At 40.5% G+C, this 14,343-nt stretch overlaps 1 protein-coding gene across 1 annotated transcript in view; it reads right to left on the bottom strand.

The window, feature by feature from the left end:
• KLHL29 (kelch like family member 29) overlaps positions 1-14,343 on the bottom strand; it is a 373,733-nt gene that overhangs the window by 61,795 nt on the left and 297,595 nt on the right. The window contains exons 6-7 of the mRNA XM_063125224.1: positions 9,809-10,008; positions 2,622-2,881 (exon numbers count right to left, since the gene is read on the bottom strand). Of these exons, the coding sequence (XP_062981294.1) occupies positions 2,622-2,881; positions 9,809-10,008 (460 nt within the window). The remainder of the gene's footprint in view (positions 1-2,621; positions 2,882-9,808; positions 10,009-14,343) is intronic.

The raw sequence follows: 14,343 nt of genomic DNA, 5'->3' as shown, positions 1-14,343 counted from the left end.
CATTCGTGTAACCTTCTAGGTCATGGAATATATAACCGGAGAGTACCAGGCCTACTGAGAGTGATGATTCATTGCAAGATGACTCTTTGAGAAGTAAAGAGCTTTGATGACCTAGGGCGGCGGGGGTGGGTGGGGTGAGTAACTGCCTTTGGTTCAGGGGGCATTTTTGCCCCCTGGACCTCCCCCTCATGGGTGCTGAAAAAATAATTTTTTAAAAAAACCATTTCAAATAGCACCCATAGCAGATCTGGAGGGTCAAAATTAACTTGTTTGCAAGTTAATGTTGACTTTTGGGGGTCTCCGTAATAGTTACAGAGTGCTAAAAGGATCAATATTAGCTCGCAAATAAGCTGTGTCCCTTTTGGAGTTTTGTTTCTGCTATGGACACACATTCCCCTCCAAATTTTTGTTTTTACCAAATTCAGTGGGTGATGAGGGCTGCACACAGCACAGGGCCGCTTATTGCCCATCCCTGTCAAAGTGCAATCTATCATGGTTTGACAAAAGCAAGGAGGGGAGACTACTTTTACAAGAAATATTATTTGCATTGGCTTTAGAAGAATACTTAACTCTCAATTCTCTTTTTAAAGAATAGTTAACTCTAAATCCTCTTGTTTAAAAAGAGAAACGAGACTGAATTATTATTCTAGGGCTGGTACTTTAAGTTCAAAATGGTATGATTTGTGAAAGTAGTATCTACACGTATGTGCATGTGTGTGTGCATTTTGGCTCCCCCACCATCCAAAGTGCATAAAGATAGGAAACAATTGTATCCCCTAATTCTGGGTGTGCACAAGAAGAACTCACTAACTTTCTGTAAAATGTCTGGGGTTCATTGCCAGCTATCTGCTTTAGTACAGCCTTGACTGCTTAAGAGACCCCACAGTTATGAAAACACAGGAACATACATTCTGAGAATTTCAAATTCCTATCTCTGAAATGTCCTCACCCCAATCCTAACTAAAACCAGTTAATCAACACCCCCCTTTTTCCCATCACATGGCTCTCCACAATCCTCACTAAAATTCTGGCTATTACATGTATGCTTTCTCTCTATGTCTATTATCTTATCAAGCTAGAAGTAATGGCGTCACACTCTGTACAGATTTCTTGTATTACATATGTGCCTCATTCTAAAACTCACTTATAAACTGTGGCATTGTAACTTATAAAGAGAAGCTAAATAATAAAAATGACCTCCAAGGACCCTTCTAATTCTAAGATTCTAATTCTATTATTACGTTTAGGAAAAGGCTCTTACAACTGTTAACGTGAGAGACACTTTGAAAAGTACATTTTTGAAAGTGAGATGCTACAACACAAGCTGTACAAACTGATGAAGTATTCTGAGTACATGGCACACGCTATATAGGCATTTATGTATAAACACCAAAGATTAAAACAATATTACCATACAGCTTCATTGAGTTGAGCTGATAGCAGGAACACATGTGGAGGCTGCTTGATTACTGAGTCAATTCTTTTGTCTTGGGTCGATAATGTGTGAAGTTAGCCTACCACAAATCTTAATCAGCTAAGGCAGCTGGAAAATTTACGTGCTACTGTTGTAATTCTTTTAGCCAAGGACAGAATTTTACTATCACTGCCCTCAAAATCAGACAGTATTTATAACCCTTATCTGAATCCTTATCTCAGTTAAGGTCAACTGTATAGCAGAGTAACTGTCCAGAGAAGTCAGCCCCAATAAATATTTACTGGCATCTACACAGCCAGCATAGATAGTGTAGCTTCTCTTAGGATAGCGAGTTTATAAGACAGCCACATTATTAACATCCAGTGCCTAGAACTTTATTGATGATTCTTGCTTCTTTCCTGAATTCACATAATTTCTTTACAAACAACAACAACAACCCTGCATTCCATTTTTCTGCAAGTATGGCATCACACAATACTGATCTTTCTAGAGCTATCTTAGACCCAGCTATTTTTAGTGTGATAACTAAAGTTTCTGCATAGCCTGGTTTTCCCTTTCCTATTTCCTACATCCTTTTGCTTTTGAGTTTAAGAATTTAATATGGCATAGCAGAGCCTTCTATTTTAAAGAGATATTTATGGAAATGGAAGAAAGACTTAAGGGCATGCATAAATGGGGCGATATCCCGGGAATTGCTCCGGGATCGTCCCTGTGCATTCACATGAGGCACAGGGGATCCCGGGAGTAGGGAAGGATGATCCCTCCCTTGGCCCGGGATATCGCCCTACCCTTTAGCCTGCTTTTTCCATGGTCTCGGGATGATCCCGAGACCGCTTATCGAGTGGCTGGGCGTCACGGGTTGTCCACGCTCCTCGCAAGTAACTGTGAGGAGCTGGGACCCATTGAGAGTGGGGTGGGGGGAGCTTTGAAATTTATTTATTTATTAAAAAACTTACAGTTGCGTTTGAGCACTCGTGCGCTCCTTCTCCTTTAAAAAAACGAAAACAAAATGGTGGGCGTGATGTCCTCTTCCTCCTGGGATGTCGCGTGCCACGTGTAGACAGAGGGGGAGATCTCACGATAACCATATCGCGAAATCCTCCTCCCTCTGTCGTGCTAGACCCGGTAGGTCTAGCCATGGCCTATGTGTTTATGAAGAATGTCTTCTCTCCCAACACACACTTACCTGAGCTCTGTTTGCAGCATCTTTTTTAATCCACTTTATCACTGTTTCATAAACCAGCTCTTCCGTTTTCGTATTCAGGCTGTCATTGGACATGTAGGAAATGAAGTCATCCTTTGAAATATTCAGAATCTCCTCTTGATTTGCCACTTCTGGAAAAATCTGCAGTGCGTAGGCTTTCGCCATGTTGTATAGCTCGCTGCACTGCATTGCTTCAGCCATGGCTAATATTCCTAAGCAGTTGCTAGCAGTCAACTGTTTTTCTAAAAGAAGCATACAAAACAGAAGGGTGGGAAGGGCGAGAGAAAGAAGAACCCCCCCCCAAAAAAATCCAATTTGCTTGACTAGCACTATCATGTGTCATAGCTCACTTGTTTGAGCCATATTGCTGTGCTTTACTAAACCAATCACTTGTAGACACAGCTCTGCCCTTCTTTGTTTCCTGCCTTTGAATATGCTGTCATCTAAAAAATCAAATGGGGCTTTGGTAGGAAGGATTCCGTCTCAAGTACAAAGAGGTGAATTAGATAATTATAGGGTCTTTCAAATACCAATTTATATTTAGTTATTTATTAGTAATACATATATACCACTTAATATAATAATATCTCGAAGTGGTTCACATATAAATATTAAAAATTACATTTAAATACATTGATTTTTTTAAAAAAACTATAGCAACAGTACAAACCAGATTTAAAATAGACTATTAAAAACGATTCCAGTTACAATAACAATACAAGAAACAGTAAGATGGAGCAGCAAATGATTTAACTGCAATTAATTAGAAGCCAGAAAAAGCCTGGGTGAACAAATGCCTTTTCAGGAAATACGTGTAAGAAAACATAATACTTTAAATATAAAATTAACACAAGACTCTTTAGATACTAAGGCTATAAAGAAAAGGCATATGCTTCAGAAGTAGAGGTGGCGATAAAAAAAAAGGAGGGCATGAATTTTACCTGTACTAAGTAAACGTATGACGGGGTGGAGCATGTATGTGGTGATTTGACAGAAGTTCAGAAAATGTGTAAAAGTAAGCATCTGGTGCAGAATTCAAGTTCCTGACCATCTCAGATTTTAAAGAGCATGTTTCTAACTCTTATGACTGTGATCTCAGAAGCCAAAGGCTTGGTTGAGTAAGATAGCCAGTGTCTAGAGGTAGGGCTTCAATGCCAGCGGGAGACTCAGGGCTAATAAAGGTTTTCCCCTCAACCCCCTAGCCTGCAGCTGGTTCCCATGTTAAAAAGTGAAGAACTGCTACCACCCCAACTGGGTCTTAAGAATTCATGAATTTCTTCCTGTCCTCTGGGCATTAGGGTTTGTGTGCCTCAATTCCTCATATAAAACCAAAATATCCAGGCAAAACAGGACCTCTTTGGAAGTGAAGAACTAGGAAAAATGCCTAACGGAGTTTGGTGACTTGTATATTCTTTCTTGGCCTCTACTTGACCGCACTAATAATATAATCTTTTATTAAGATTCAAGACAGAAAGCCTCCAAATGGAAAGACAGACACATCAGTCAAACTAGCAACAAATAGCGTAAAGAATTCAATTTGTTCATAAATAGCTTGAGAACTAATGCATGTGCTCTGCTGTTACAGTAGCAAATATATATTCAGTTTGTGAAGCACTGTTTTCTGTAAGAATGTTGAATAGCCGTGACCCCAGAAAAGGTCTTCAGCTGGAATCTCAGGCATAATAATAAACAGCAACTTGCTAGTTCTCATAGCTGCCAAGAATTTTTTAAATTGTTATGGAAACAAATCTGAAACTTATATGCCTCTTGTATTAATTAGACTGATTTCTCATTACCTCCTCGTGCTAACTTTTAAAGGGCAAGTGCAAATACAATACTCCACATCTGTTAATCATTGGCCAAAGAATGATATAAATTCCCTCTCATAGGCCATAGCTAGACCAGGCCTATATCCAGGGATCATCCCTGTGCATCCAAATGACACACAGGGGATCCTGGGAACAGGCAGGGACGACCCCTCCATATCCCTGGGATAATCCTTAGGTCTAGCTGAGGCCTTAGTCCCTTCGTTTCTGTGCAATGTCCTGGAAAGAAAGAGGACATCACGGCCGCCATTTTTTTCTTTTAACAGAGTCGAGGAGTGCAATTGCACTCCAATGCAAAGTTTTTTAAAAAAAAAACACCTGACCCACCCCCCACCCATGATGGGCATGGGTTGCCCCTGTGCAGCTCCATGCCCACTTTAAAACCCCAGTACTCATGGGGAGGAAGGGACAATGCAGGAGCAGTGGCCACACAACTTGCGCTCCTCAGGATGGTCTCGGGACTGTGGGAAAATCGGGTGGTCCCACATATCCCGGGGAAAGTCCCTGATCATCCTGTGTTGTCCCCGGGATCTCCTGTGCGTCATTTGGACACACAGGGACAATCCAGGGACAACCCCAGGATATAGGGCTGATGTAGACATGCCCATGGTTAAGCATTACATCAACACTATTAACTATAGTTAATGCTAATCAATAAACAGCTTTTGAAAACATCCTCATAACCAGGAATTTGAAATCAGGAAGCTGAGTGAGAGGGAACTTTTTTAGTGTGAACAGGAACAAAGTATAATAATGTAACCCTTAAAAGTGTAATAATGTAAAGGTGGGTGGGAGGAATTTGTGTACCTGGGTAAAGGCTGGGAGGAGATCCCATGCAGCTCACTCACAGACAGACCTAATTTGCATGACACAACAACCCACCAAGAGTGATCACGAATCATGGGTTGTCGTGACATCTGAACCCTGAGCGGTTTTTGGAAGGTGGCTCGTTTTTCATGAATAAGCCACTGTGAAAACCCATGGCTTGTTATTGGATTATTCATGGTAGCTTGTTGTGACATCCAAACCTGGGAGGGTGACTTCATCATTGGTTGTCGGGAAGGTCTAGAGAGTTGCTAGGCAAGAGCGGTGAAACCCTCTGCCACTCCTCGTGATCTTACTAGTGCTGCTGTCATCCTCCCTCATCCCTTCTTAGTGCTCTCTGCCCCATTCTCCTAAAAGTAAGAAGGACACCACAGAGTGTCCTGAACATGTTTGCAACTTCTTTTTAAAAAAACAGTTCTCTGCAAGTGTGCACATTCCAAATTCCATGGCTATGAAATCTGCATAATTTCCCCCTCTGCTTTACTGCTCTGCCATTAAATTTGTATATATTTACAGATTCCCCTCACTCCCTCTGCCTTGAAATGTATGTATCTTTACTGTTCTCATCACTGCACTGTAACCCATATGTATATTTGACAGCTAACAATGGAGACTTGTGGAGGGCAGTGTGAAGTTACACGTCTGTCCATACTGAGTTTATTTTTGTTATAGATCTATGATTTGGTAAGCATCTCTGGGGTGAGAATGGTGGATTTGCCTATATAAGCTGATTGGCTGAGAGAGTGAGAAGGTGGGGTGAAGTGTGTGTTTGCTATATAAACTTGGTGTTATGCCCGTGTGAGGCAGACAGGGATATGACATGAGATGGTTTAGAACAGAGACAGAGACAGGGATTTGTTAAAACTGGGTTTAGATCAGAGCTAGGATTTTAAGAGAAAGAGAGAGGTCTGTGGTGATTGTGGAGGGGTTGTTTTAGAGAGTAATTTTGGAGTATTGTGGATGAAAGAACATATATTGATAGAGCCATTAACAGTTACTTGTTTAGTGATAAAGACAGAATATAAGGTTAAAGCATAAAGTCTGTCACAGAGAGAGGACTGAGTTGGGTCTGAGCCTTAAAGGTCCTGCTGGCAGTGAAATAAAGTGTGTGTGAGAAAAGGTGGCTCCTGCTTGGGGGTGAGGAAAGAGGAGGGCAATTCTCACTGAGAGGGGCAGGAATGCCATAGGCAGCAACAAGCACAAACATCTGTGTGTGAGGGGAGCCGAAAGTGGCTGGCGGCAGCAGGAGAAGGAACTTTTCGGGCAAGTGTTATTGGTAGTAGGCAAAGCAGCCTCTATAAAAACAGGCATTTGCTAGCAAGGCAAGCCTTGAAGTGGAGGATGAAATTGACAAGGATATTGACATGAGGGGGATAGCCCTATGGTGGACTAAAGAGTAGACAGCCAGTCTTGTGCAACAAATATTTAAAAAAAGAAAAGGAATTTTGTGAATGCATCACCGCATTCATAAAGGCTCAGGTAATTATGAGGAGCTGTGTGCGGTAACTGGCAACTCCAGTGAACTAATTGCAGAAAAGGTGTTGATGTAGGGACTGATAAAATGAGGAGTTCTGCTGCAAAGTTGCTTGGGATACATGCCAGGAGCTGGTTAGAGGACTGAGGGAGGAAACAAGGCATGGAAAGGCAAATAGTGCTGGATCATCTGTTGGGTTAGCTAGTGAACAACCATCCCATGGTGGCTTATTCTCATGGTGGCTTAGCGTGACATAGTCAGCAACACCAATTTTTAATTTTCTTCTTCTTCACCACCAATCATATTTATTGGTAGCATACTGATTATTTATTAGTGCAGCCCCCACCAATTATAATTCAGGTTATATTATTTCTTATCTCCCATCAACCCTGGGCCACCATCTTTTACTGCACTTATACCCCACATTTTCATGGAATAGCTTTTTATTTGGAAAAATATGGGTCTATTTTCCCACCTAAAATTTTTATTCTTGCAAAATAAGGAGAGTTTTTAAAGTCATCACAAGACTGAAGGAAAAGAAACATCTGTTTTGGCTGTTCCAAAGAATGTTTAGGTTCCTTAAAGTCATCAAGGAAGAAATGTTGAATACGCCAAATTCAAAAATAAAATTAAAAATGACCTCTGGACCATTTTGCTTCTGTGGCATACTGAGATGAACAAACCATTTTTTTTCCATTGGTGGCTCTCAGAAGAACAGTGGAAATCGAGCTTCTGAGTTATGAGATGCATACCTTATACAATGCAAAAATGAAAAATGAGGCCAACTAAAATACTTTTCTCTAAACTTTTCATATGGCAAATATCCCACTATCTCTGAAGCTCAATCCAGTAAGAGCTATAAATAAAAATAAGCGATTATACTATATGAATTCTCTAAATGAGAATACAAACCTCTAGTTCCTCATATATAATGAAACTTACAGCCACCTTTCCCAATTGTATAACCATAACACAGTTCACTGAATTCAAATATTAAGTATTGGAAAAGGAAAAATCTCACATTGATTTAGTGGAAATAAATGTATTTTGTTATAGTAGCTGAAACTTTAGAGACAATGTGCACAGATATATCTGTGGATCATTATAAAAGCCATAAAATCTATTAATTTAAAACACACTGGAGGGCAGCTATTAAGGGAATTCTGTACAGGAATAGCAAATGCCATGTGATATCCTGTTTTAGAACACATGTATGCAATTTGGATGAGACAGATATCAGAGAAACAGGAAGCACAAGAGCGTCTGCCTTCCTGGTTCTGCGCTCACATCAGGAAGGGAACATTTGCATGATCCCCCAAGATGTTATATACCAGCTCATGTTGCAGAGACAAGTTGAGCAAATCTTTGTCACAGGAGTTATGAAAAGTTCACTTTGGTGTGATAGAGATGTATCAAGAGAAGAAAGTGGAAGTGCCTTGCTGAAGCCAAAACAGGAAGGCATTTGGAGCCAGTTTTGTTTGCAACGATGTCATCAAGAACGCAAGAACAGGGATCAATACCAAGTCCAATTCTGAACTCAGGTAGGGGAGTTTATCCATCCCTACCGGTAATCTTCTATTTCATTTGTCTTTTCTGAAAACATTTCAAAGGACAGTTCTAGGATGTTACATTCTTTTCAAGGAGCAAATTCCCTGAACACCTAAGCTCTCAAGACTAGAAAAGCTATAACAAGTTTAAAGGGTTTCTCGTATTACAACAATCAGGTCAAACCTCCCTCTCCTCCTCCCTCCCAATCTCCTTTCCTTTTGTGTCATGTCTTTTAGACTATAAGCGTGTGGGCAGGGACTGTCAAGAAATATTTTTTTAAGCCGCTGTGAGAGCCTTTTTGGCTGAATGGCGGGATAAAAATGCTTAAATAAATAATAAAAAAAATAAGACCAGAGAACTCTGCAGGAACATGATTAGCCAGCTAGGGTGACCATATGAAAAGGAGGACAGGGATCCTGTATCTTTAACAGTTGTATTGAAAAGGAAATTTCTGCAGGTGTCATTTGTATATATGGGGAACCTGGTGAAATTCCCTCTTCATCACAACAGTTAAAGATGCAGGTGCCCTGCCCTCTTTTAAATCTGGTCACTTGAGTATAGCTCCTGCAGCTTTAACTGTTGTGATGAAGAGGGAATTTCATCAGGTTCTCCATATATACAAATGACACCTGCTGAAATGTCCTTTTTCTATGCAACTGTTAAAGATACAGGAGCCCTGTCCTCCTTTTCATAGGGTCACTCTAGAATAGGCACATAGAGATTATGATTCCTTAAGTATTAAAGAGGCTGCTCCTGCTTGTGGTCAATTACCAGGTTGATTATAGAAACCCTCCTTGACCAAGTTAACCAGCTGCCCTCTCAATACCAAATGTTTATAGCATTTAAGGGTACAAGTGAAAGAAGGGAAGGGAATTATGAAAAGCCCCACACAAAATAAATGGAAATCAAGCACAAAGAAAAATTCTGTGGTCTGATAAATTACGTAATTTATACTGATTACAGAATTTTTCTTGGTAAATTAAGTGTAATTTATTCTGCAATTTTTAAAAACAATACTATATTCTGCTATTGCTAGACATAGGCTAGAATAAGGAGCTAATGCAAGTTTCTGAAATCCAACACTTTGACCACTGGGAATCGCATTCAAGAAGTCATTTTGGATGCTAGAATTTCACCAGGCACCACCCATAAACTTTCTAGAATGTTAGAAAAGGCTTTTTCTTTCATATCTACATTGAAATTCCCTCAGGAAATCAGATTAAATGTCCAGTATCATATTCTGGGCATTTTTCTGCACTTCCACTGACTTGGGAATCCAAATCAGCCCTGATAGATGTCAATGTTTCATTGGTCAGCAAGCACAGCTCCTGCTGATTTTAGCAAGACTAAATGGCACCTGAAGTACAGCTACAAAGAAATGGGGATTTGCTGTGTCGCGCATGGCATTTAATCATGGATTTTATAACAGAGCTGATACAGGATAGAAAATCATGAGGTTTGGAAGCAGAATAGAGAGAAATAGCATGAATGCTTACCCAGAAAAGACACACAGACTTTGCAGAATGTATGAAATTGGAACTTGCTGGCAGCTTCCAGAAGAGTTTTGGCATTGGCGGAATCTATTACTAAGGAACCTGTATAAACAAATTCCAGCAGTAATTCCAGGACGTCCGCTGTGAGATTTGATAATTCCAATTCCAGCTTCTCACCGCTTCTGCTACTGTCCCGGGGTGACCTAGCAACAGCAGACAACGAAATTCTTACAGGACATTAACTTTCCCCCAAGGGTTGTCACTTATTGATGGCTAGAAAATCATATTACAATTCATTGACACACATTTTTTGTTGTTGTTTAAGAACTGAAAAATACTGTATCTTAAAAAAAAAAAAGAACTTAAAAAGACTTTATTACTGGATCTGAAAGAGAAGAGTCTCACACACCAAAGAAACAAAACAAACCCCAGTTTATTGCTATTCGGCATATTCATGCAAAAAATTGCAAACCAAACAAACACAAATTAAGAAGAAGATGAGCCAACATTAATGAAAATGTGGAATAGGATTAACTTTCAAAGGGAAGCAATACATTTTCATGTTTTCATTCTATACCTCTCTTCATTTTTAGGTAATAAAAGAAAGCAAGAGAAAATGAACCTCCAACTCTTGAAGAGAAAATATAATCTGTTCTCCACCCCCACGACTACATCTTTCATATAGTACTTTAAAATGTATTTAGGCATACGTTTAAGGACAGGAACAGAGCTTAAATGGTTCTTAGCTTAACATTTTCAAGTTCAGGACCATTTTTCTAATGATCTATACATTTTGCATGTATGTTTGTTTCTTTAAAATATATTGTTCCCTTTTAGGCACTAAACCAAAAAAAAAGAAAGAAAGAAAGAAAGAAAGGAAGGAGACCTCTCATGGCATTGCTTTGAAAACTAAATACAAGACGAGATAGACAGACAAAATGGTTAGAGCAAAGGAGGGAAGGGGGGTGGAACAGCAACCAGCTCTGCCACAGGAAGCCAGCAGCCATCCTCTCGAAGTTTCATGACTGTGGCCTACCGGTTTTTCCTGCATAAAGTGCTAAACAATTTGGTGATCAAAATATCGCCTGCATTTGAAGTGTGCATTAGTGTTTGTGAAACTATCAGACAAAAAAAAAATAGATACATGGGGGTGGGGGGTGGGAAGGGCCCAGTTCCTAATGGCTGGCTCATGGTATAGCTGCAAAACACTAAAGTTCGGTTATACCTGAAAGACAAAAAATAAAATAAAATGCATTTGGTAATGTCAAGAAAAGGGGAGGAAAGTCTGTTAGCATAGGAAAGCAAATGCCTTTTAAATGGTTAGAGCCATCAGCACCTTCTCACAGAAACATTAATTGCTCTCAAAGTGGGTACAAGTCCGGTTACTCTGCCACTGAAACCTGTGTCAGAATTAATGCCAAACATTTGTGTTCCAGTCAACACTTTGTAAAAGGGTCATGCATGACCAGTGAGCCTTAAAGAGAAGCATGGCACGTGGCAACTTCACAAGGGCCTCAAATTTCAAGGTCTGTCTATGTTGCCAAGCAACGTCTACCAGCTTATCTCCTAAGATTGGGACAAGATGACAAAGTATACAGAAGTATTAATCCTCCGATAGAAACACATTTTTTTATCCACCTCCCAATCCTATTTGCTTTTGTCTCCCTGTCTCTTGACTCAGAACAGTGACAAGAAGTATGTTATGTATATGCTTTCTACCCTGTTATAATGTACAAATTCTGATCCTGCAGAAAGGTACAATGACTCTCATTTGATGCAATCAGATTTATAAATTTCAACTGCTTGGTAAAGCTAAGCAAACATTCAAGCCTTTGAAAATTCCCAGCTCATTCATGGTTTTATAGTCATACAAGTTTACTCAAAGAGCTATGCCATATTTTAGGAACAGAATTACAGGTATAAATATATTTACATCAAACAAGGCATCAGACTATCTGTATACCACATAATGTTACTCTTTAGGTAACAGTGCCATGGAGCTATTAAATTTTTCAACTGGCTCAATTTTTCAACTCTCCCACACTAGAGGCCTTCAAGAGGCAGCTGGACAACCATCTGTCAGGGATGCTTTAGGGTGGATTCCTGCATTGAGCAGGGGGTTGGACTCGATGGCCTTGTAGGCCCCTTCCAATGCTGCTATTCTATGATTCTATGTGAAATATACAGTAGGTGTTTACTGTTAAATTCTTTACTGAGGTCAGTCTTTAAATGCACCTAGCTGTTCCAGCATCTTTACAGTAAGATTACCAACTGTCCAGTAAAGTTAAATTTCTATGAACATTTCTATGATGTTTTAAATTTATGAGGAGCTTGCTGAAAATCAAATAGGGTGCCTGACCTTTGTACCCCGAGATGGCACACTTTTTACAATTGGCTCAAATTATCGTCTCCAAAAAACACATAATGAAGGCCGTAGCTAGACCTAAGGTTTATCCCAGGATCATCCCGGGTTTGTCCCTGCCTGAGCGCTGGATGCCCTGTATGGCACTTAGATGAACAGGTTTGACCCCAGGACAATCCTGGGATAAACCTTAGGTCTAGCTACGGCCGAAGTGTCCTGAACTGGCTCATTTTAAGGATGGAATGTCACCTATGGGGGTGGGGACCCCCTGATCTTTGAACCTAACTTTGCTTCACTATTCCCTCATATTTATCCATATGTTTGCCCATTCGATCTCACAGTTGATGTATATTGATGTAATAATAATAATAATAATTCCAATAATGCAGGTTTGAAAATCTGCTTTGTAACGTAGGTAGCCTTATTTGCTTTCAGTTGGCAGTGAAGTCATCAAAAGGGAAAAATAATGATTTCTACTTGTCCCAGGAAGGTAGAACACAAATTTGGGGGCAAGGGCTCCCCGCTTGATGCTCTAGCCACTAGACTAGATCATCCTCAATGTTTATGCAAGTTCTTTGTGTTAATACAGCTCTGCAAGCGGTTGACCTTATTAAGAGTTCTCTGGAGACAACAGAAGAAAATTGCAGTGAGAAAGCTGTTAATAGCTTGAGCCACCATTAGAATAAAGAAAACACCAACATTAGAGCCAACTCCACCCCGTTATTGCTCTTTGGAATAATTCAGCGATAATCTCTTCTTCTTTGTAATATACCAAGCTATAAACGGCTGCTGCAATTGATTAAACACCAAAACAAAGCTAAGGTGTTTAATCAATCACAAAAGCCTCTTATGGAGAGCATAATACCCAGCAGAGATTATTGATGTTACACAACCTGCCAGAAATGGAAAAGAAAATTGTATCCTTTTCTTCTTCTTGTGACAGTTTGATATTGGCAAGATGCTGCAGCTGGGATGTTCGTGCAGCATACAGATCATGAGCACTATTTAGATGCATCATTTGGATTTGAATACTGAGAAGGGGCGAGACTCCGATAACACAATATTTAAAAAATAAAAATCAGAAAACAAGTACGGCTTCTGTTATGATGGACTAGCTTGTGCAAATTTAGATCAGAAGCCAGATGGTCCATTGGCTAAAATAAGATAGGAAAGGAAAGGAACCTCTCGTGCAAGCACTGAGTCATTACTGACTCTTGGAGGGACGCCAGCTTTCGCTGACGTTTTCTTGGCAGGCCTTATAGCGGGGTGGTTTGCCGTTGCCTTCCCCAGCCGTGGTTAACTTTCCCCCAGCTAACTGGGTACTCATTTTAGCGACCTTGGGAAAATGGAATGCTGAGTCGACCCGAGCCGGCTGCCTGAAACCAGCTTCCGCTGGGATCGAACTCAGGCCGTGGGGAGAGTTTCAGCTGCAGAAACTGCTGTTTTACTGCTCTGCGCCACACGAGGCTTTTTTAAAATAAGATAAGCGAGGAATTTTCTAAAGCAGCAGAGAATTTGTGCATGACAAACTATTTATTTAAAGCATTTGTATCCTGCCCTATATCACTACCATGACTGGGCCAGCCCAAGTCATTTTGAAACCTGAGGCAGCGCAGCAAATGGTACCCTCCTCCCCCAAATCAAGGTGCATAAGTACCCAGGGCTGGGCAGGTGATTTTAACACCTGATGCAGAAACTCCCACAAGAGTCTTTCTCCATTCCTGACTGTAAAAATACAATGATTAAATAACTAACCATTTGCTGCTCTTTCGTGACACCCCCAAATCTCCTCCTGAGGTAGCCACCTCACTCTGCCTAATGGCAGGGCCCACCCTGAAAGAGAATTATTGCTAAGTCACTATCCTTGTACCAGAGGAGCATAAGGCCTTGCTTGAAATTCAGGATTCTAAAAAGTACCTGAGCCACACCTTAACTGGACATTTCCTGGCTGCACAGGAAGCTCCCATGTAAGGGATTCAGATAACTCACTACCACCTAGTGCATCTAGTATGGCGGATAGAGGCTATCCATTCCGATTTCTTTCACCAGCTAGCACAGAGTTGTGAGGCGAGAGCTTTTTCAGACATAACTTGCTGCTTCTTGGTGCAGTTTTCACAGCACCTAAACTAGCTCTCTCCCAGCCACACACTCTCTCATACACAGGCCTTCAGTAGGC

Source organism: Elgaria multicarinata, chromosome 4 (genome assembly GCF_023053635.1).
Source record: "Elgaria multicarinata webbii isolate HBS135686 ecotype San Diego chromosome 4, rElgMul1.1.pri, whole genome shotgun sequence".
Lineage (NCBI taxonomy): Eukaryota > Metazoa > Chordata > Lepidosauria > Squamata > Anguidae > Elgaria > Elgaria multicarinata.
The sequence above is the reverse complement of the archived record's forward strand: the minus strand, read 5'-3'. Positions and strand labels throughout refer to the sequence as shown.